The following is a 21,182-nucleotide window of genomic DNA, read 5'->3' on the forward strand; positions in this document are numbered from 1 at the left end:
AACAAAGATTGTACACTGAATTGATGACAAAGCTGACTTGGAATTGGCAATACAAATAGTAAACTGACTTGATGACAAAGCTGACTTGGAATTGGGGAATACAAATGGTTCATATTTATGATGAAAATGTATGCACTATCCATGAAATCAACAAAAAACTTAACATACATATGCTGTACATTGTGTGCATGTTTGTGCAAAGAAATTGAAAACATCTGCACTAAATTCAAAATAGGAATAAAAGCATTCACATAGTCCATAGAGAGCAAAAGCATTTATTTTATTACCATATAACTGCATTTGAAAATTAACATGAAGGGTACCTCTCCAAAGTACAGTTTTGTGTATCACAGTGAAAAACTTATATATAAAACATAAACAAATCACAATTCAATTGTATGACACTATTTTCAAGAGGACTGTCCATATATTTCTATCAAATCATCATTAGAAAATAACTGCACAATATCATAACTGTTTACTTGTAAAATGAAATATAACTTCACAATATATATATATATATATATATATATATATATATATATATATATATATATATATATATATAATTACAAAAGTATAGTAAAGTTTAAATGGTGAAGTGATAATAATGGTTCATGGAGAAAACAATTACTGCAGACAAGAGAACTGAATTAACTGACATTGTCACATCACACAAGTAATTTAACTAGCACTAAAATTAGTGCATATTTACACTGTTTTATAAAGTAAAGGAACCATTTTGTTCACTTTTTAATGCATTAAAAAAATAATACTAGTAAAATCACCAAATTTTCTTACTTTAGATACTGTATAAAAATGCCCCATAAATTTAATAAATTTGAGTTGTTTTATATTATTTTTAACAAAAGAACATTTTGTTGAATTAGCCATCTACTTCAAAGCATTCTCTTTCAATATTACAATTCAAAATCCATAATGATTTCATGAACACATGAATAGTATTTTTTACAGATGAAGACAATTTCATCAATTACAGTGAACCTGATGTATAGTCCAACTGATCCAGAAGAGACCTGATATTTTCATCTTTTAAAAAAGTCCATTCATGTAATCCAAAGATGCACTGATATCCATTTAATGTCCATTTTGCATACATAACTCCATAATTTATGAATTTGTAAGACTTTAACAGAAAAAGATTTTTTCTCAATCTCCTATATTTGTATTGGCTTTCTTTGATGCCTGTTTCCACTGAGTGAACCTAATTGTTCCAAAGTTGCATTTAACCTACACAGCCTATCAAATCTACAGTTCTTGTAAACATTGCCTGTATACCCTAGTACACATGTGGTTCTTGTAAACCTTGGTGGAAACAAATTGTCTCCAGATGACCATAACTACAATGGAGTTTATGCATACAGAAAAAGAACAAATAACTTAATGTTCTTTCAACTTTTCTCTTTAACCATTAGTTTTCATGTTTGGACAAAAGAAATTATGTTTTCGACAACAGATCTTTTAGAACAAGCTTTGTGGCAGACATATAAAACTGAAATAAGACATCATAGAGTTTGGAGAAATGCACAACAAATGGGCCAGACAGCAAGATAAATTGAGAGAGAGAGAGAGCAATAAAAAAGGAGATAATGTTAGTGAAATGAAGATGTGAAAGAAAGAATTCTCCATAATTCAGCCATGAGCAACTGATGAGGGAGAAATGAAGAGATGTGAAAAATGGGATAGATGAGGAATGAATAACTGAAGGTAAGAGATGGGAAAGAAGAAAGAGAAAAAGTAACACAGGATAGGATGAGGAGAAATGAATAAGAAATGGGTAAGAGAGAGAGAAATTCAAGGAGGCAAAGAGAAATAGGCAGAAGATGGAAATAACAATGCATGGAAGAGAAGGGAAAGAGAAAAGAACAAAGGAGGAAACAACTATCAATGTGTTCATATGACAATGATGTCCCAACCAATATAATGCAATATAGGGGTGTAGTTTGGAATCAAACAAGGCCATATTTCCATTTAATTTTGGAAGAAAATGGATAAAATCAAATATGACCTTGAACTTCATAATGCAAAGCCTTGTACCAAATTTCAGCTTTTTTGACCCAATAAAGATTTACAAATTATACATTTGCCTGAATGATCCAATTAGAATGTAACTGACCTAATTTCAAACATACCTGTGTAAACCATAGATTACCCATATATGACAGTGTAGGTCAAACACGCTTGAAAAATCAATGCTCACACAATGGAACTGGTGTCATAGGAGATCAGTGAAAATACAGGTGATATGAAGCAAACTTTTAATACAAGGTTTTAAAGTTTTGGTAATCTTAAATGGAGTTATGTATATCAATAAGAACTTTTATGACATTCATCGGTGGACTAAAATGGAGTTTTGCATGACAGCATCCACTGATGGACTGAAATGGAGTTATATATACCAATAAGAATTTTAATGACAGTATTCATTGGTTGACCAGAATGAAGTCATGTATATATATATATATATATATATATATATATATATATATATATATATATATATATATATAAGAACTTTAATGACAATATTCATCGATGCACTGAAATTGAGTTATGTATGCCAATACGAACTCTAATCACATATTCTTTTTAAAAAAGTTGCTATGCTTATTTGACCTTTATTTCTCTCTCTTTATTGGCCTGCAAATGAACTGGGAGAATGCACCTTTATTCTCATTGCCTTCTGAAATTGCAAAATATACCCTATATACTTTTTTATAAGTTAAGTGCAACTGCTAACTGCACAGACCCAGATCTGCCAATGCATAATGAGCCAGCATATCCAAGTCCAGGTTGTTTATTAGGAGCAATCAGCAAAACAAACAAAACAGACCCTGACTTGATGGCACATTATGCAATGGAATATCAGGATGTATGTTGCTTGATATATGACTTGATTTATGGGTAACTATGAAGGTAGTGAAGTGAAGATGAAATTGTCTGCAGTAATTGTTTCATGTTGATGTATTTCCAATACTTATTTTTTCTCAGGAATGTCCACATTTGGTTTTAAATTGATAAAATATGTACAAATTTTACTGACATGTCATTCTTACCTAAATGAAACTGCAAAAAAACAATATTTTTACAATAAATCCTACTCATGCTTACCACATGTTTACAAATGAAGTATAGACTTTTAAATGCACAGAATTATTGAAAGTATAGACTTTTAAATACACAGAATTATTGAAACCACAGACTTTTAAATCACAGAAATTTTGAAAGCATTGACTTTAAAAATAGAATTACTGAAAGCATAGACTTCTAAATAGAGAGAATCATGGAAAGTTATAGGTACTTATTTTTATAATTTGTGAAGGTTGTATGTTTATTTCAAAGATCTGTAAAAGTTATATGTTTATTTCCATTAGGCATTTATTGTTAGGGAATTTTGTGGGCACAAAATACTTTCTAAAGTTTTGATATTTACACTTAGCAATTAATTTTAACATATTGATATTACTTCTTTTTGTTAGTTTTACTTGCATTTTTAACATATTACTGCAATATAAATGAAGCCATCTTATAGAAGCATAAGTCTATTTTCTAATGCAAAATGCATCAACTTGACAATTTCAACTTAAGCTGGATTTTAAACTCTGAGAATGGGTATACTGTATTGGTTGAGTAACTGAAGACTCACTTTGTAGACCAAATACTGAATGGACTGGTTGGGTGAGTAATTAAGTTTATAGATCAAATATATATAAGCAAGACCCAATATAAATATGTGCAATAAAGAATATTTCATCCTTTGTAGTAAATAAATGAAATACTGTACAATCAAATCAATAAAGGTAAATACTTGGATTTTACATTAATGAAGGCCAATTACACTAGCAGGACAAATCTCCAAAATAAGAAGATATGAAGAACATACACTTTAAACATAAAAAGTGAACTTTGGGTTCCTTTTTTTAAAATATTTCAATAAACACACTATCCAGCTATAAATAGATATGAAATTGACATTTTTTCTCTCTATTAGACAAGAAGAATTTCAAACACAAGAGATGTACTTTACTCTTCATATATTATATAGGTGCTTATATTGACTACAGAAATAGGAAGGCATATATGTACCTGTTATCCTAATTTTACTGTAATTTCTTTGTTCCTGGGATAAAATGAGATGGTTATACACAATACAGCATATGCACAGAAAATTCTTTCTTAACAACTATAATTTTCTTTATACCATGAAATCACATGAATAAAATAAGCAGAATTATAATACTTCATCATTAAACTAAACTAAAAATTATATCATCAACAATCAACAAAATTTAATTGAATCTCTAATATATTCTTTCATAAAATAACATATATGCCTGTGCATGTTTGAGAGCGGCTTCTGTTACTTTGCTAACATGGTCATCACTGATGTGGAACCACTGCCCTGGTGGTACCATGATCTCACTAACATTATCTTCTTCCATCTCTTCTACCATCTTATCACCCATTTGGAGGACATTCTCTGTGTACTGGTCAAGGTATTCCTTAACAGAAACCTGATTAGTACTGAGGAAGTTGGTCAGAGAGTTGATACTGGGCCGGACTTTAACATATGCTGTGTAGTGGCCACCCTTCAAACCTCCTTTGTGCTCAACCACTCCGTAAAGAGAATACAAGATTTTCTTCTGGCCTGGTTTTACATTCTGCAATAAGAAATAGAAAGAGCTTAAAATCCTACTTTTAAAATTGAAGATTGGAAGAATTTATGAAACTAAAACTGAACAAGTCAAGGAAAGTGAAAAGATTGTTTTCTATGTTTATATGCATTTTGTATGAGTGACATCTTTCAGAAAAATACAAATAATACAAACCCTAAATTGGGATTTTCTTGTCTCAGTGCCAACTCTAACAGAGATTCCAATAGTCTTGCCATACTTATATGTCATATAAGACAAAAATGTACAGCATTTGCCTAGGTCAAGTCATATTGGTAAACTCAGGCAAAGGTTTTGACCAAAATGTCTATGTACCAAATACAAATGATTGATTATAAAAAGGCAACAATTATTTAAGTGGCTCAAATACTTAAACATCTCATCTAAATATACATAAATTGGTTTTTCTTTCAACATGCTAACAGGTTACTAGCACAAAAGGAATGCGTGGGAATGTATGGGAATGTATATAAATGAACATTTCAAAATGCCTCTGCTGTACTTGCAGTGAGGACATAAAAGGCCACAACCCCGCTACTTACCTGGCAAAGAGCACTACAATATGGAGCCAGATCCAGGACAAAAGGAAAATCCACATGGCAGTCCAGTTTGTTGATGTTCTTGATTTCAAGCTACAATCACAAAATGATACAGGTATTGCTTAGAATCTGCCAAATAAACAAGACCTCTGCTGAGGACAATGTCTTGCCTTTAATTTTGTTTAATTTGTAACTTTGTGGTGATGCTGCCAGATCCACCAGCCAAGCACTAATGTATATATTTTGTTAAACAATATTTTAGCACCAATAAATTTGTGGCATTTTAGTAAACTGCACAGCTTTAAACTGATAATTTTTGTCATTTTTTGTCATTTTCTCACTGGCAATAAACTAACTGAAGAAGAAATAGAAGACATATTCAACCTACTTAGATATTGCTGAGTCAGCAAAAAAACACCCCTTCTCTTAATACTAAGCTGTATCGATAGTTTGAATCTCAAATGTGATACACTATTGTCTGAATCTCACATGTGATACACTATTGTCCAAGTCTCACATGTGAAACACTACTGTCTGAGTCTGACATGTGGTACACTATTGTCTGAATCTCACATGTGATACACCATTGTCTGAGTCTTAAATGTGATACACTACTGTCTGAGTCTCAAGTGAAATTCACACAACATGATTCATATATAATGGCTTTACATATAACAGGCCCCAACAGGAATGTGGGCCCCGAGTGGCCGAGTGGTCTAAAGCGCTCTCCGTTACGGATCACTGCCATCTCACCTCTGTCTGCGGCGGTTCGAGTCTAGGATTCAGCCAATGTGGGTATGTGAGAAAGCTTGCCAGTAGCTTCTCGTGGGTCGGTGGTTCTTTCCGGGGTTTTCCCTGGTTCTTCCTCCACCATTAATACTGGCCGCCATGTATAGCCTATCGTGTGCTGAAAAATGGCGTTAAGCCCCAAAACAACAACAACAACAGGAATGTTACAAGCAACCTCAAAATCAGAGTAAGGTTTACCAGCTTTAATCACCTCATATGCAGTTCAGAAAACTCATGTATTATGCATAAATAATTTTTCTTCTTTTGTAGCCTTTTGATGTCAAGATGTATAGGCTTTTACCATACCCCAATTGCAAGTCATCCACAAAGTTTGCACCAAGTCTGTGATATAGAACTGTTATTTATGAAGAAATGATTTCTATTCTTTCAGTCTGTGACCTGGATTGTTGACCTTTTGACCCCAAAAATATTTTTTTTATTTCTTCATCAAGAAAAACTTTCCTGTAAACTTACACAGGTAGGTGTTGCATAACTTAAGCTATCATGTGAGAGAAAAAAAGTTAACGGACAGATGCATGGACATTCAGGGCCTGCCAAAAGCATGTGTACAATCCTAGACTTTTGAGCCTTTCCAAGAAACCTAAGAAATGGATACCAAGTCTGGGGAATTTCCATTTAGGAGTTTAAGTGGAGATAAGATGATACAATGATGAATGGACAGACAAAGGATTTTAAAATATCTCCACTGCCTTTTAGAGTCAGCAACCTACCTGTTCAAAGCGTTGCAAATGCAGGGTCAGTACAGCTGGTGGCTGGATTATTAGGTACTTCTTGCTGGCATCGGAGTAGACTGTTTTTATCTCTGTATGAAAAAAATTAAGAATACATATGATCCAATTTTGTATAACCTAATTAAATTCTTTTCAAAAATGACATACAGTTTTGGATTTTTTTCTCTTAAAAAGTTAGCATGTCTGCATGCATTGGTAATCCTCATGATATTCACATTATTTACAACACTTTCCTGACAACACAAGCATGGAGTTTGTATACATTTCAGCCCAATATCCCTCTGCCCTTTCATCATGGTGGAGAGTTGAAAATTACTGGAATATGGTGCACATCTACAAACATTTCCAAATAAATCCCATGGTTACAACACACAAAATTGTTGCCTGACCACTGGTCCAATGCCAGCCAATTTCACTGCATATTGGTGCAAAAAATGAGCAGCCAGTCTGTCTGTTGAAATTTTGAGGCATATATTTATCTTTTCATTATATTACAAGAAATATGTTCAAAAAAGTGAAAAAATAAATAACAATCCTTTCTGAGGATCACTCATAAGTCTTGGTGACATGAGAAGCTAAATAACTCGTGTTTACTCTATGTTTGCTAGATGCTTATAACTCCAAATAAAGTCTCTTCTGCATCTATGTGATGTTTCATGACACCTACTACTTCCAGTTCCCTAGATGAACATGTTGAGATATGCCTTGATGCCAACAGAGGCTAAAAGACCAAATATAAACAAAGGAAAAAAAACTATACAAAAGTAATAGAATAATGTGAAACAAAATTGATAGCTGAGTTGCATAATTCACTTAAAATATGTAAACAGAATGCATGACTTGACGACAATAATATTATAGTTTGTTCACCTCAAGATCATGAATGATATCTGAGACAGTCACTGTAGCTCAATGAATTATCATGTGAGCTTCTCTAAATGAAGCTGACATTACCGATTTTCTTTTGCACAAAGAGAATTTCACCACCATTTGTATCAACATACAGAGAAACACTATTTTGTTTAATATATCCTGAAACAGAGTGGTATGAGTATATGTAATCAGCCATGTTGCTGCTGGAATTACAGAAATGTTCATTTTTTATGCAGGACTGAAATGTTATGGGAGCCATCGCAAACCAAAGTAAACAATCCTGGTCTACTCATTAGACAATTACATTACAAACATAAATGAAATAACAATGTAAATTAGTTTCAATAAAATTAGATGATGCAGATAATGTTTGAAATATGTTAATTTATCTCCATTTCAAGGCAATGATGTTAACTACAAACACAGATATCATTCAAGATGCTGAGTTGAAAAAACTATAAGCTGCAATCTACAGATGTGAATGCCTTTAATACGGTTCCTCTTTCTGCAATACACTGCTTTCCACAGACTCAGTTTCATGAGCAGCTGTGCATTAAAAGGCTGGGTCTAGTTCTCATAACTGTCCTCAAGTCAATGGAAGAGGATCCTGCTTTTTAATTCGGACTATATTCAGACTGGCCATCAATGGCCATATTATGATGACTCTAAATAACTTGTGAATTGACCTACATCAGCTGGACAGTGAGTATCATTGTCCTGGACAGTAAATAGTGGCCATGCTGTGCTGAATTTAATAAAATGTAATAAAGTTTACATATGATATCAATATTCTGTGTTTTTCATTATACTCCACGTTTCATTATATAAAGGTCCTTACTAAAGGCCAATATTCATGTCTACCTGAATTTACCATTCAGTCACTGACTACACTGTCTGATGAAATGGAGGACCAGTTACTTACAGAATGGACCATTAGTATTTTCAGGTTACTGATTCTGTATGATTGCAGGATCTTTTGGCAAGTTTCATACACTGCATGGGTATCAAGTCTCTATATAAGATGGGTATCAAGTCTCTATATCCCATGGGCATCAGGTCTCTATATCACATGGGTATCAAGTCTATATCCCATGGGTATTAAGTCTCTATATCCCATGGGTATCTAGTCTCTATATTCCATGGGTATCTAGTCTCTATATTCCATGGGCATCAGGTCTCTATATCCTATGGGCATCAGGTCTCTATATCCCATGGGTATCAAGTCTCTATATCCCACTGGTATGAAGTCTCTATATCCCATGGGCATCAGGTCTCTATATCCCATGGGCACCAGTCTCTATATCCCATGGGTATCAAGTCTCTATATCCCATGGGCATCAGGTCTCTATATCCCATGGGTATCAAGTCTATATCCCATGGGTATTAAGTCTCTATATCCCATGGGTATCTAGTCTCTATATTCCATGGGCATCAGGTCTCTATATCCTATGGGCATTAGGTCTCTATATCCCATGGGTATCAAGTCTCTATATCCCATTGGTATCAAGTCTCTATATCCCATGGGCATCAGGTCTCTATATCCCATGGGCACCAGTCTGTATATCCCATGGGTATCAAGTCTCTATATCCCATGGGTATCAAGTCTCTATATCCCATGGGCATCAGATCTCTATATCCCATGGGTATCAAGTCTCTTTATCCCATGGGCATCAATTCCCTATACCCATGGGCATCAGGTCTCTAGAGCCCATGGGTACCAAGTCTCTAAATATCATGGTATCAAGTCTCTCAAGACCATGGGTATCAAGTCTCTGTATCTCATAGGTATTAGTTATCTATACCCAATGTTTATCAGATTTATAAATCCCATCGGTATCAGGTCTAAATAACCCATGAGCATCAGGTCTCTATCTCATGGGTATCAGGTCATTATAACCCATTGGTGTCAGGTCATTATAGCCCACGGGTAACAAGTCTCTATAAACCATTGATATCGAGTCTCTATATCCCATATTTATCAAGGCTCCATATTCCTTAAGTATCAGATCCCTATATCTGACAAGCATCAATTATCTAAGTTACTGAGTTAAGATCAAATGAAGTGACTTTATGTATGTATATGGACCCCAATGCATACATGCAAACTTGGTCAAGACCACAAAGTCCCATGTTGTTTTTGAAAAATTACAATAAAGATGAAAGCTATAAAAAATGTCCAGATTTCTAAACCTTTTTACACAACCTTTACACAACTACCACCCACTCTCAACCCATCTCCCTGGGCAACATTCAAGATTTTAATCCTTCAGTGTCACTGAATGGTCCCCCTGAAACTTCATACCAAAATAGATCCCTCTCACTGAATTGGTGTACATGGTGTTTAGGTTACAAGGCAAAGTCAATACTGCCTCTGAAAATGTAACCTTTGACACCATCCCCACCTCTCTTAGAAGGTTGCATCCAGGATCTCATACCATGACTGTCCCCACCTCACTCAGCCTTCCAAAGCATTCTACCAATTCTTCCTCAGTTGGTGTGGAAGAGTTCAGTTATATGGAGAACTGAGTAATGCACACTCATATGGATATATGATACAGATAACAAGTATTTGTAAAACAGTTATGAATATGAAACACTGATGATGGGGTAAAGATACAAGAAGTACATATATAATAACTGGGGATGGGGTAAGGATAAAAGAAGTACTTATATAAACAGGGGATAGCATAAGGATAAAAGAAGTACAGTCATATATAAAAACAGGGGATGGGAAATAAAAAAAAATAAAAAACCTGGCGGTAGATGGGAGAAAAACACTTACCTGTATTAGGATTTAATTTCTTCTTAAGCTTTGTGCAATTCTTGCAGCCAAACTTATTGTTTCCAGTCAAACGTTCTGGACAAGTGAACAGATTGAGACAAGACTCAAGTGAGCATTCACTGGAAGTTGAGTGATATCTTGGCGCTAAAGTCAAGACGGATTTTCTCTGCCCCTCTCTCCAGATCTCTTTACGTGACCTCACTGGCTGTGGATCTTCAAACTCTGATGGTTTCATGTACTGCACATTGAATGAAGAAGATATATCTTCATCATTTCCAGCTTTAAGTGGAATTTCATTGTTTCCAACAGTGACTGAGTCCATACTTCCAGTTCCCTGTGTAGATATTCCTGTATCATCTGAAACATTGGACTGACTAGAGTTGACTGGTGCATCTAAATCTTTAACTTTCTCAGACTCTTCACTGGATTGGTACAGCATATTTTGAGATAAATCTTGTGAAAAACCTGAAGAATAGGTCTCACTGACACTTGATGTGTTGGTTCCAGATGTAACATCTGAAATGACCTGTTCCCCAGTACTTAAATGTTTGTAACTAGAAGAAGACAATAGAATGCTGCTGGTAGCTGCCTCCAGTTCCATTGGCTCCTTGAAGCTTGTATTGCCACTTCCAAGATAACCACTGGCAACTGGTCCATTCATATATTCTGCATGTTCAGTGACTTTTGATTTATGCATCTCTCCATTAGTAATATGACTCTCCTTGCTGGACCCATCAGTATCTTCTGTCTCCCATACTGCAACACCATTTGGAATCAAGTTGTAGATTACACTTGCATCTTTTGTTAGTGTATTTTCAGCTAATGCAGATAAGCTGATGTGAGGAGAAATGTGGACAGGACTTTGGGATGGTTCCACACCATTTAATGCACTGCCAACTGATCCAGAATCACTGGTCATGGAAGCCTCAAGAGAATGGCTATACCTGATTATGTCCATCTTTAAGTTCTCTTCTATATCAGCATCTGTTCAGATACAGAATAATGAAAACATGATTCAAATATTGCCTGCAAGCCATGAAATATTGTGTCATACAACAGTAAAACAAGTATTTAACATGAAAATTACAATGTTTTTGTTATGACAAAACATGACAGCATTGCTGAAAAGAAAGGGAGAATGTACTAAAGTTAATTAAAAATAAAAGCATTTCCAAGTTACTTGGCATTCTATGACATTTTCTACCCACATATAAAAGCATTTCCAAGTTATCTGCACTCTATGACATTCTCTACACATAGATAAAAGAACTGCCAAGTTATCTGGCACTTTATGGCATTCTCTACTCACCAGATGATGATCTTTCTTCCTTCAGACAATCCACCTTGTCTCCTCTTTCCTTATCACCTACATACTCCCCTTCCACAGAGATAATATCCTGCCTGTCTTTTTCCTCCTCCTTGCAATTCTTCTCCTCTTCCACAGGGACAATGTCATTTTTCACATTCTCTTCCCTGTCTCCTTCCTCTGTGCCTTCTGTCTCCTCATCTTTGGGGGCCATATTCTTATTTTGATTCTCCACATTGTCTCCTTCCTCATTCTCATCTTCCTTCTCCCATTCCAAAGGGAGAATATCTTCCTTCGCATATTCCTCCCTGTCTCCTTCCTCTTCCTTGCCTTCCATTTCCCATTCCACAAGGACCACATATTCCTTCACATCCTCTTCCCTGTCTCCTTCCTCTATGCCTTCCTTCTCCCCTTCCACTGGGGCCACATCCTCATTTAAATCCTCCACTTTGTCTCCTTCCTCCTCATCTTCCTTTTCCCAATCCACAGGGACCATATCCTCTATCACATCTGCCTTCATGTTTCCTTCCTCCTCCTTGCCTTCATAATCTCCTTCCTCAAGGACTATATCCTCATTCAGATCATCCACAGTGTTTCCTTCCTCCTCCATGGCTATCTTCTCTACTTTCTCAGGAACCATATCCTCATTCAGATCATTTCCTTTGTCTCCTTCCTCCTCATCTTCCTTCTCCCATTCCACAGAGACTATCTCCTCCATCACATCTGCCTCCCTGTCTCCTTCCTCCTCCTTGCCATCATTGATCCCTTCCACAGAGACTATATCCTGCTTCACATTCTCATCCTTGTATCCTTCCTCCTCCTTCATTTCTTTCTCTCCTTCAACAGGGGTCAAATTCTCCTTCACATCCTCCTCTCTATTTCCTTCATCCTCCTTGCTTTCTTTCTCCACTGCCACAGGGACCATATCCTCCTCCACATCTGATTCATTTTCTGCTTTCTCTTTGACTTCCTTCTCCCATTCTATAAGGATCATATCCTCCTTCATGTATTTCTCCTCCTTGCCTTCCTTCTCCACATACGAAGGGGTCATATCTTCCTTCACATCTGCATCCTTGCCTCCCTTCTCCCCTTCCACAGGGACCATATCCTCCTTCACATCCTCCTCCCTGTCTCCTTCCTCCTCCTCACCTTCCTTCTCCACTTCCAATAGGTGAATATCCTCCTTCACATCTGCCTCTCTGTCTCCTTTCTCTTCCTTGCCATCCATCTCCCATTCCATAGGGACAATATTCTCCTTCACATCTGCCTCCCTGTCTACTTTCCCTTCCTTGCCATCCATCTCCCCTTCCACAGCAACAATATCATCTTTTACACCTGCCTCTCTGTCTCCTTCCTCCTCCCCTTCTACAGGGATGATATTCTCCTTCACATCTGCCTCCTTGTGTCCTTTCTCCTCCTCACCTTCCATCTCCCCTTCCACAGGGACAATATCCTCTTTCATATCTGCCTCCCTGTCTCTGTCCTTCTCTTCACCTTCCTTCTTCCCTTCCACAAGGACAATATTATAAAGAGATGCTATACTAGGTCTCTGAAATGAGAAAAAAGCAAAGTTTGCTACTAATGTACTGTCAGTGGGACTAAGAAAACTGCAGATCATAACCTCAGTATGTTCGCTGCTTTACACAGAATTTATCAAGAGAACATTCAAATGAATAGAATCAATACTAGTGTAGTCATATTACATATCTTCCAGAACCAACATACATGTATTGTGTTCCAACAGAAAGATCATTTTTATTTTAGTTAAGTATGTTTCTCCAAGAATGCTTACCTGCTCACACTAACGTGATCTCTGCATGATAGATCTAAAGGTTGACCATGCATAACAGCTAATAGTTTCTATTAAATCTCTGAATTGTAATGGGATTTCTCTGAGGAGGTCTATCATGAGATTGAAAATTTCATTTACCCATAAGTTGTCCATGACTTGTTCATCTGAGAGAGGTTACCATAATAACTTTGTGAGTCAAGTTTCTGAATGACTCTGAATCAGAACAGGTGAAGGGAAAGTGTATTCCCTAATGCCACTGCAGCTGACTGCTAGAGAATCCATGGCTCAAGCCTCTGGATATGGGACTGGAGAGAAAAAGGTTAGCAGCTTGTCCCCAAAGTGCATAAATAAACCGAAGAATCTACAGCTAAAGTGACCCCTTGACTGGCAACATCTGACCCCGTCCTTACAAAGAATTGACCAAAACATTCAGTTCGCCTGGAATGTCTTATCTAGACTGGATGCTGTGCTAGAAACACCAGCATAAAAACCTCCTTGACCAAGAGACTTATACTAGGCGATTTGGTCATCCCCTCCCACAACTGAGGTGGTCAGCAACTACTACAGAATTATTTAACATTACCAGGATCACATTCCCACACATGTGATCACTGCAGCAATGAATGGCTTTCATTACAGCCTTCAATTTTAAAAGGTCTATATGAAGTACTTTCTACTCTGGGCTCCAGTTGTGACTTACCATTGTCAAGTGAAGCAACAGGTGTCCCCCCCATCCACTTCTGCCAGCTGAATGAACTGATGTTCATACAAACCATATCACCAGGTTTAGGCTTCTCCAGAGGAATTCCAATGATGCGACATTACATGTCTTGTCACTGTCACCGGAATTATTTTATTTTTGGTCAGGTCCTGGATGGTCGAGTCATCTAAAGTGCTAGCCTTTATCAATTGCTGATATCTCACCTATATAAATGTGGATTAGAGTCTCAGGCTTGGCTAATGTGGGATGTTACCAAGGTTTTCCAGGTGTAACAGCCAATCCTTTCCCTGCTACAAGGGGTAAATTTGGCCACTACATCAGGTTTCTCCACCACCAGTTATACTGGCCACCGTGTATGGTCTTTTTTGTGCAGAGAAATGGCATTAAATCCAAAACAACAACAGAAAAACGTTTGGTCAAGATCAGAATATGCTTATCTAAATGTCCAGAAAAGGGGCACAACTGGGCCAGCATTGCTATTGGGAGAGGGCACAAAAAACGTAGCTTAGAGGAATCACATCTGCCACTGCATTTAGTAAACCAAGGTACTACAGAAAATATTGCACAGAAACCCACTTCCTGTTTGAGATCAGCATTAAAAGCTCTATAATCCATGCAATTCATATTTGAGGGATACAAATGACATTTAGAAGGGTTAATAATTCCATACCCACAGAGTACAGTACAACACTTAAGAAAAAACGTAACTCACAAACTTTGAAAAATATGAAAAACTATTCACTGAATAAAAACAAAGATTACCATTCCTTTTACAGAAACTTTAAAACAATTTTATACCACACTTATTGATGAATACAATAAAATGAAGATCTTTTAGGAACTTTATTGGCAATGTAGGACAATTTTATGGATAAGTTTAAATGGCAAAGAAAATGTTGATGAGTAATCACCTCATGGTTGTAAGTTGAGGGATTAGGTAAGAGTTCTTTTGCTTTCTATACATGACATATGGATGGGGAAGACAAAAGTTTTGTTTTTCTTGCACTGTTAGATTTGAGAGATGGCAGAGCTTATTTCCTAACAATGATGTGATTAGAAATGAATTCAATGGAGAAATATCACTACTGGTATGCAGTAAACATTGATTTGTTATAATCAAGGCAGAATGTTATATTCAACACTGACAGACCAAAATAATGCGCTTTGTAATATGTTCAATATTTCATGAAATCTGGCTGAATTATAAACGGAGTTTACTGTATTAAGGCAAAACAGCACAGTCAAAAACTGCTTACAATGCAGTGAGTGTAGCTTTCACATTTAAATGTGTAACAGTTATACTTGAATGATACAACATATTTGTAAAGTTGCTGCATCAAGCAAAATGAATATAACAGTTGTAAACAAAAAGAAAGATGTTGTGTAAGTCATATACAGTTGTTAAATTATTCAAAATCATTATGTTAAAGATGGAGGAGAGCAAGAAAAAGTGCAAACTGTGTAGAGTGACTATTTTAAGTAAAATAGATGGTACCAAGGTAAGAGAAGGATGAAAGATAGGTGAAGCTTAGCAAGCACTGCACAAGAGAGCCGTATCTGATACCTTCACCATCTTTTTGCTTGCCTCCTCTTTCTCCTGTCCGATTACATCCACTGGCAAATGCTTTTCAAATTCTATCCAAGTTAATTGAAGCTGACTGGACAGCAAATTCTTGCTAGCTGTTTGATTATACTTGCAACTGTGTAATTACACTTGCAACAGCTCAGCTGTTGGCCGAATTTGGTCTATGGATACAGAAAGTAAAATGAGGGATTTTGGATTTCAAAACCAAGTAGCTACCATCTAGATTCTACATAATTCATTTAACTGCAAAGGATCTTTCTAACATATTGAATACATTGGACCTTTAACCAAATAAATGTCAATCAGCAAAGCTAATGAGACTCTAGTGTCTCACACACATTGATTGTTGACTTATTTACCATGTGCAGGACTTACAAATACTTGAACACCAAATATTAACATTGTTGACACCATCCCCATTATGGCCATGAAAGAAGAGATACTTGTGTCTCATTATGCTTGCACAGGCGAGACAAATATGAAGATCTCAATAATAAGATTACTCTTGAGTTTAATTTTAAACATTTTTTTTTTATAACTTGAAGTTTCTTGAAAAGGAATTACAAAATTTGATTATCGAAGTCAAATTCAATACCGTGAATTCATTTAATATTTTGTATCAATCTTCTTCACATTTATCCCAAATATGTCAATGATTAGTACTTCATAAATTTGTGGATTTGGTGTAGATTCATATTGTTTTGAAAGACGGATCATTGTTTGCTGAGTCCTCAAATTCATATTTTCTAGCAACTATAAATTACAAGAAAATTGGTACTGCATGAAAAATAGTGAATTACAAGAAAAACTGTACTTTATGAAAAGTAGTGAATTACAAGAAAAATGGTTCTCCATTAAATACAGTGAATTAACTGCAGTTTTCACTGTAAAAAATCTCACCTTTTCTTCCTGAACAGGTAAAGACAAATTCAGAAATGGTTCTAAAGTCTGGGAGATCTAGAAAAGAAAACAAAGTTACAAAGATTTTAAAAATTTCAACTTCAAAAGAAATAAAACTACATTTATATGCATCTGCCTAAAGAATTGGGGTGCCACTGATAAACATGATAAAATTAATTAAAGAGAAAATACAGGGTAAGAATGTATAAAAAACATTCATTGGATAGAGTTCACTTTATAGTAATAATACTAATAATAATAATGAGGACTTTGTATAGTGCCTAATCTTTAGAAGCTCTTGGCGCTTTCCAACATTTGAAAATACCTATAACATAAAAACATATAATAATAATAATAATAATGAGGACTTTGTATAGCGCCTAATCTTTAGAAGCTCTAAGTGCTTTACAACATTAGACAACACATATAAGATAAAAAACATATAATAATATTATTACAAAAACAAACACCATGAAATTAGAAAAACATTAATAAATAAAAAACATGCTGAGAATATTTAAGTTAGGAAGCATTATTATGTCTTTCAGTTTGTTCTTGCAGTTGAAATAAGTGAGTTTTGAGAGCCCTCTTGAATGTGATCACTGTGTCTTTTTGTCTAAGTTCAGTGGGCAATTCATTCCACGTTGCTGAGCCTTGGTATGCAAATGAATGCTGTCCATATGACTTTGTTTTCATATTGGGAATAATGAGTATATGATTGTCAGAAGAGGAGCGTAAGTATCTTGGTACACATGGGTGAGGTCGGATAGGTATGTTGGACTAGAGTCCGACAATGAAAAGTAGCACAGAGAACAAATTTTGTGTTTGATTCTTTATCAAATGGATAGCCAGTGTAGGGTACAGAGCAGCGGGGAGGTGTGCTCTGATCGTGGTACTCTAAATATGACCTGAGCAACTGTGTTTTGAACTTTTTGAAGTTTCTGGAGTAGATATTGAGATGAACCAGACAGAATTGAGTTATAATAGTCCAGTCTTGAAAGTACTAATGAACACAAAAGTGTTTAAGTGGCATCAACTGAAAGATATTTGCGAATTGAACTGATGCGTCTCAGCTCAAGATATGCAGCCTTGCATATGTTCACGACATGTTGGTGCAATGTGAGAGTACTGTCCAGACTAACACCTAGGTTTCATACTGATTGTATGAATTTAATGTTGGTGTTGCTGATATTTATTGTTTGAGGTAAAGGATGTGAATGAGAAAGTCTTTGTGTTGCGATCAGAATGGCCTCAGTTTTATCATCATTCATCTGCAGTTTGTTCCATGTCATCCATGATTTCACATCAGAAATGCACCTCTCTACACCTTAGATGGTAGCATCAACTTCAGTTGGGTGGCTAGATTTGTATATTTGGGTATCATCAGCGTACAATTGGTGAGACACTGGATGATGATCTATGACACTTGAGAGCGGCTGAGTGTACAGAATGAAGAGAACAGGTCCAAGAACAGACCCCTGTGGAACACCACAACATAGATCGACTGGGCTGGAGTGTATTCGATTTGCAGATACAATTTGTGTCATGTTGACCAAGTAGGACTTGAACCACAGTAAGGCTGTATGACATATAAACAATCTGAGTACAGTTAGTCCACCAGTTTAGGAGAAAACTTTTAATATCTCAATTTTCAAGACAAAGCAGACAGTTTTGCCATTCTCCTGCAGAGGGCGCTGTGTTTATGACATTTAAGCAGCACTTTCAGCAATTTCTCTGTTATCATCCTCTGTACTGAACTCAAACTAAGGTTTGTAAAGTAGTGTCAATTTATTGTTATTTTCTAATCAGACCTAGTTTGAAGTTTGATAAGATCCATCTTCTCAAACATTTCCTTTCAAATAACATCCACAACTCACATCGTAAACATTTCACTTAACATCTGGCACCATTTTCTTTAAAAGTAGAGACTGGTTCACGACATCCGTACCTTATCAATAAAATGAATCTGTGAAACAAAGTTCACATTTGAAGAAACCCGTCTGTTTTCTTGGAACGTCATATACAGTTACTTTAAATAGCAAATAAGGAAATTACTTTTATGCTATTCTCAAGCAGCAGTCACCTTTTTAAGAATATTCTCAAATTTATAAGTGGAGTTAAAGGGATGATAATAAAAATGACAAAAACAACTTTTTATTGCCAAAAGCATAATGGTTGGCATGTAAGCTAGAGCCAGAAATATGAAAATACCATAAATCAATTTAGTTTACTTTAAAGCTGATACAATGCATGCCATGAACCAATAAAAAAGACATTTTTTCAAATGCTCACAACCAGTAGTAGTTTCTACCCCTAAAAGTTGTTATATTAGCCAAACAGGAGTCCAATGAAGGGGCTAATGCTTTCCTATATGAAATGAATGTCCATGTATCCAAGATAAAATTGCTTCTTCTGTTTAACTGCAAAGTGCTGAGAAGATCCCTGATATTCTTCAGTGAAAACAAGATTTACAAGATGGTCACTGTGGTGGCCACAAGAGATGTAAAATTAGCCACATTTTCATTCAGGACCAATTGGTCATCATAAGAAGTTTTTGGTGTAAACCCCATGTCAGTATGACCATTCATTTATGAGGACTAGCAATACCAAGATTTTCATTTTGGCAGCCATTTTGGATGTAAGATTGGAACCATGTTCACTGAGAAAAATCTAGACATCTTAAGATTTAAATGTCAATATGATCATCCAGTCTGGGAAAGAAACGACAACAAGATTTTCAACATGGTCACTATGGTCATATTGAATGTCATGTCAGCATAATTTTCATTAATGATCAACTAACGAAAACGCCATGTTTGGATAACTTTCTTTTTAGTAGGTGTAGCACTATATGTATCAGCATGACTGAAGTGTGGCTATATTAAAAATCAGATCATTTAGGACTAACCAGAATTCATATGAAGTGAAAAACCCTTGTTAATATGACCTGCATCAAGACACCTGAAATTGCAATAACAAAATTTTCATGACGGCCACTAATGTGGCCTTATAAGAAGATATTTTTTATTTAGGACCTCAAGACCTAAAAACAACAACATTTTAATGAAAACCTAAAGTTAATGTAATCATTAATGCAGGTGTAGCAAGAACATGATTTTTCAAGATGGCCACAAATGCAGCCATGGTGAAGATCAGATCAACGGCGCACTATAGTTTCATATTTTGCATACAGTTAGGATTTTAAAGAAAAACAATTTCCCCAGCTCACCTCACTGGTTATACTGGCTATTTAAAAAAGACCTTGTATATCTTAGGTGTAATTCAAAGAACCTTTAGTTCCCTTTAGTTTGGTATATGATTGGTTATAGAGTATACAGCTTGGCCTTACTCCAGATGTGCACCTTTCAAAAAAGTGCTAGCTCCACTTGGTCATTTTCACTTCCTGATCTTCAGAAGTAAATTGTATAAAAAAAGAGCAAAATTACATAATAACTGGTGAGTGTCCCCTAAGTCCTTGGGTGAAAACTTCAAACTGATAGGTGTAGTGATAACAAGAGTTTTTGATAGACTGTTGCTATGGTAGCCATATTAGATCTCAGATGAGCCCCATCTTCATTTGGAAAGAACTAGACATCATACAAAGTATTTTGGTCAATGAAAACCGTATCAAGGACAAGTAACAATAACAACATATTCAAGATGATCACTACTGTGGTGTCAGAGTGGTACCATTATAATTTAGGACCAATTTATACTTTGGGATGAATGTGTGTGTCATGTTTTCATGGCAACCCTTCATGTGGTTCAGGAGTTGCCATAACAAACTTGTGCTAACAGAAGGTCAGACAAATGACCATGGATAACCATCTCATAAGCTTTTCTAGTCTATGATCAGTAAAGCTAAATATATACTTACATACTGGCATTCTTCACACATTACAGTGCTAACAAGACAGCCTCCAAACAAAGCATCCACAAATGTGTAATTAACCTGACGACCATATTCTGAAATGGAAAATATACTGGGTATATTTATATACTGTATAGAATCAATTTTGTCTGGAATATACAGGTATGCAACTTAGACCATTAATGCAACTTTTAAATGTTGGCAAAAATTATTTTAGCAGTTAGAAAACCAGAGTAAATTATGTAAGGTCAAAAAATGTATGGAATTTATTTTTACTTCCTCATTCATCACAAACATCTCTCTACCACTAAAATCCCTCCTTACAGAGTATATGATTTTATGACCACTAAAAATTCCCCCTATACGGTATATGATTTTATGACCACTAAAAATTCCCCCTATACAGTATATGATTTTATGACCACAAAAAATTCCCCCTATACAGTATATGATTTTACGATCACTAAACATTCCCCCTATACAGTATGATTTTATGACCACTAAAAATTCCCCATATACGGTATATGATTTTATGACCACTAAAAATTCCCCCTATACAGTATATGATTTTATGACCA

General features: G+C 35.7%; 1 protein-coding gene across 1 annotated transcript in view; it reads right to left on the reverse strand.

The window, feature by feature from the left end:
• Positions 1 to 261: 261 nt before the first annotated feature.
• The window catches only part of LOC149771493 (uncharacterized), a 29,474-nt gene continuing 8,553 nt past the window's right edge, over positions 262 to 21,182 (reverse strand). The window contains exons 6-12 of the mRNA XM_089948377.1: positions 20,611 to 20,699; positions 16,734 to 16,790; positions 11,739 to 13,284; positions 10,430 to 11,413; positions 6,754 to 6,845; positions 5,237 to 5,326; positions 262 to 4,682 (exon numbers count right to left, since the gene is read on the reverse strand). Coding sequence (XP_089804503.1) covers positions 4,323 to 4,682; positions 5,237 to 5,326; positions 6,754 to 6,845; positions 10,430 to 11,413; positions 11,739 to 13,284; positions 16,734 to 16,790; positions 20,611 to 20,699 — 3,218 coding nt within the window. The 3' untranslated portion in view covers positions 262 to 4,322. The remainder of the gene's footprint in view (positions 4,683 to 5,236; positions 5,327 to 6,753; positions 6,846 to 10,429; positions 11,414 to 11,738; positions 13,285 to 16,733; positions 16,791 to 20,610; positions 20,700 to 21,182) is intronic.

Source organism: Sinohyriopsis cumingii, unplaced genomic scaffold (genome assembly GCF_028554795.1).
Source record: "Sinohyriopsis cumingii isolate HCF-2022 unplaced genomic scaffold, ASM2855479v2 utg001820l, whole genome shotgun sequence".
Lineage (NCBI taxonomy): Eukaryota > Metazoa > Mollusca > Bivalvia > Unionida > Unionidae > Sinohyriopsis > Sinohyriopsis cumingii.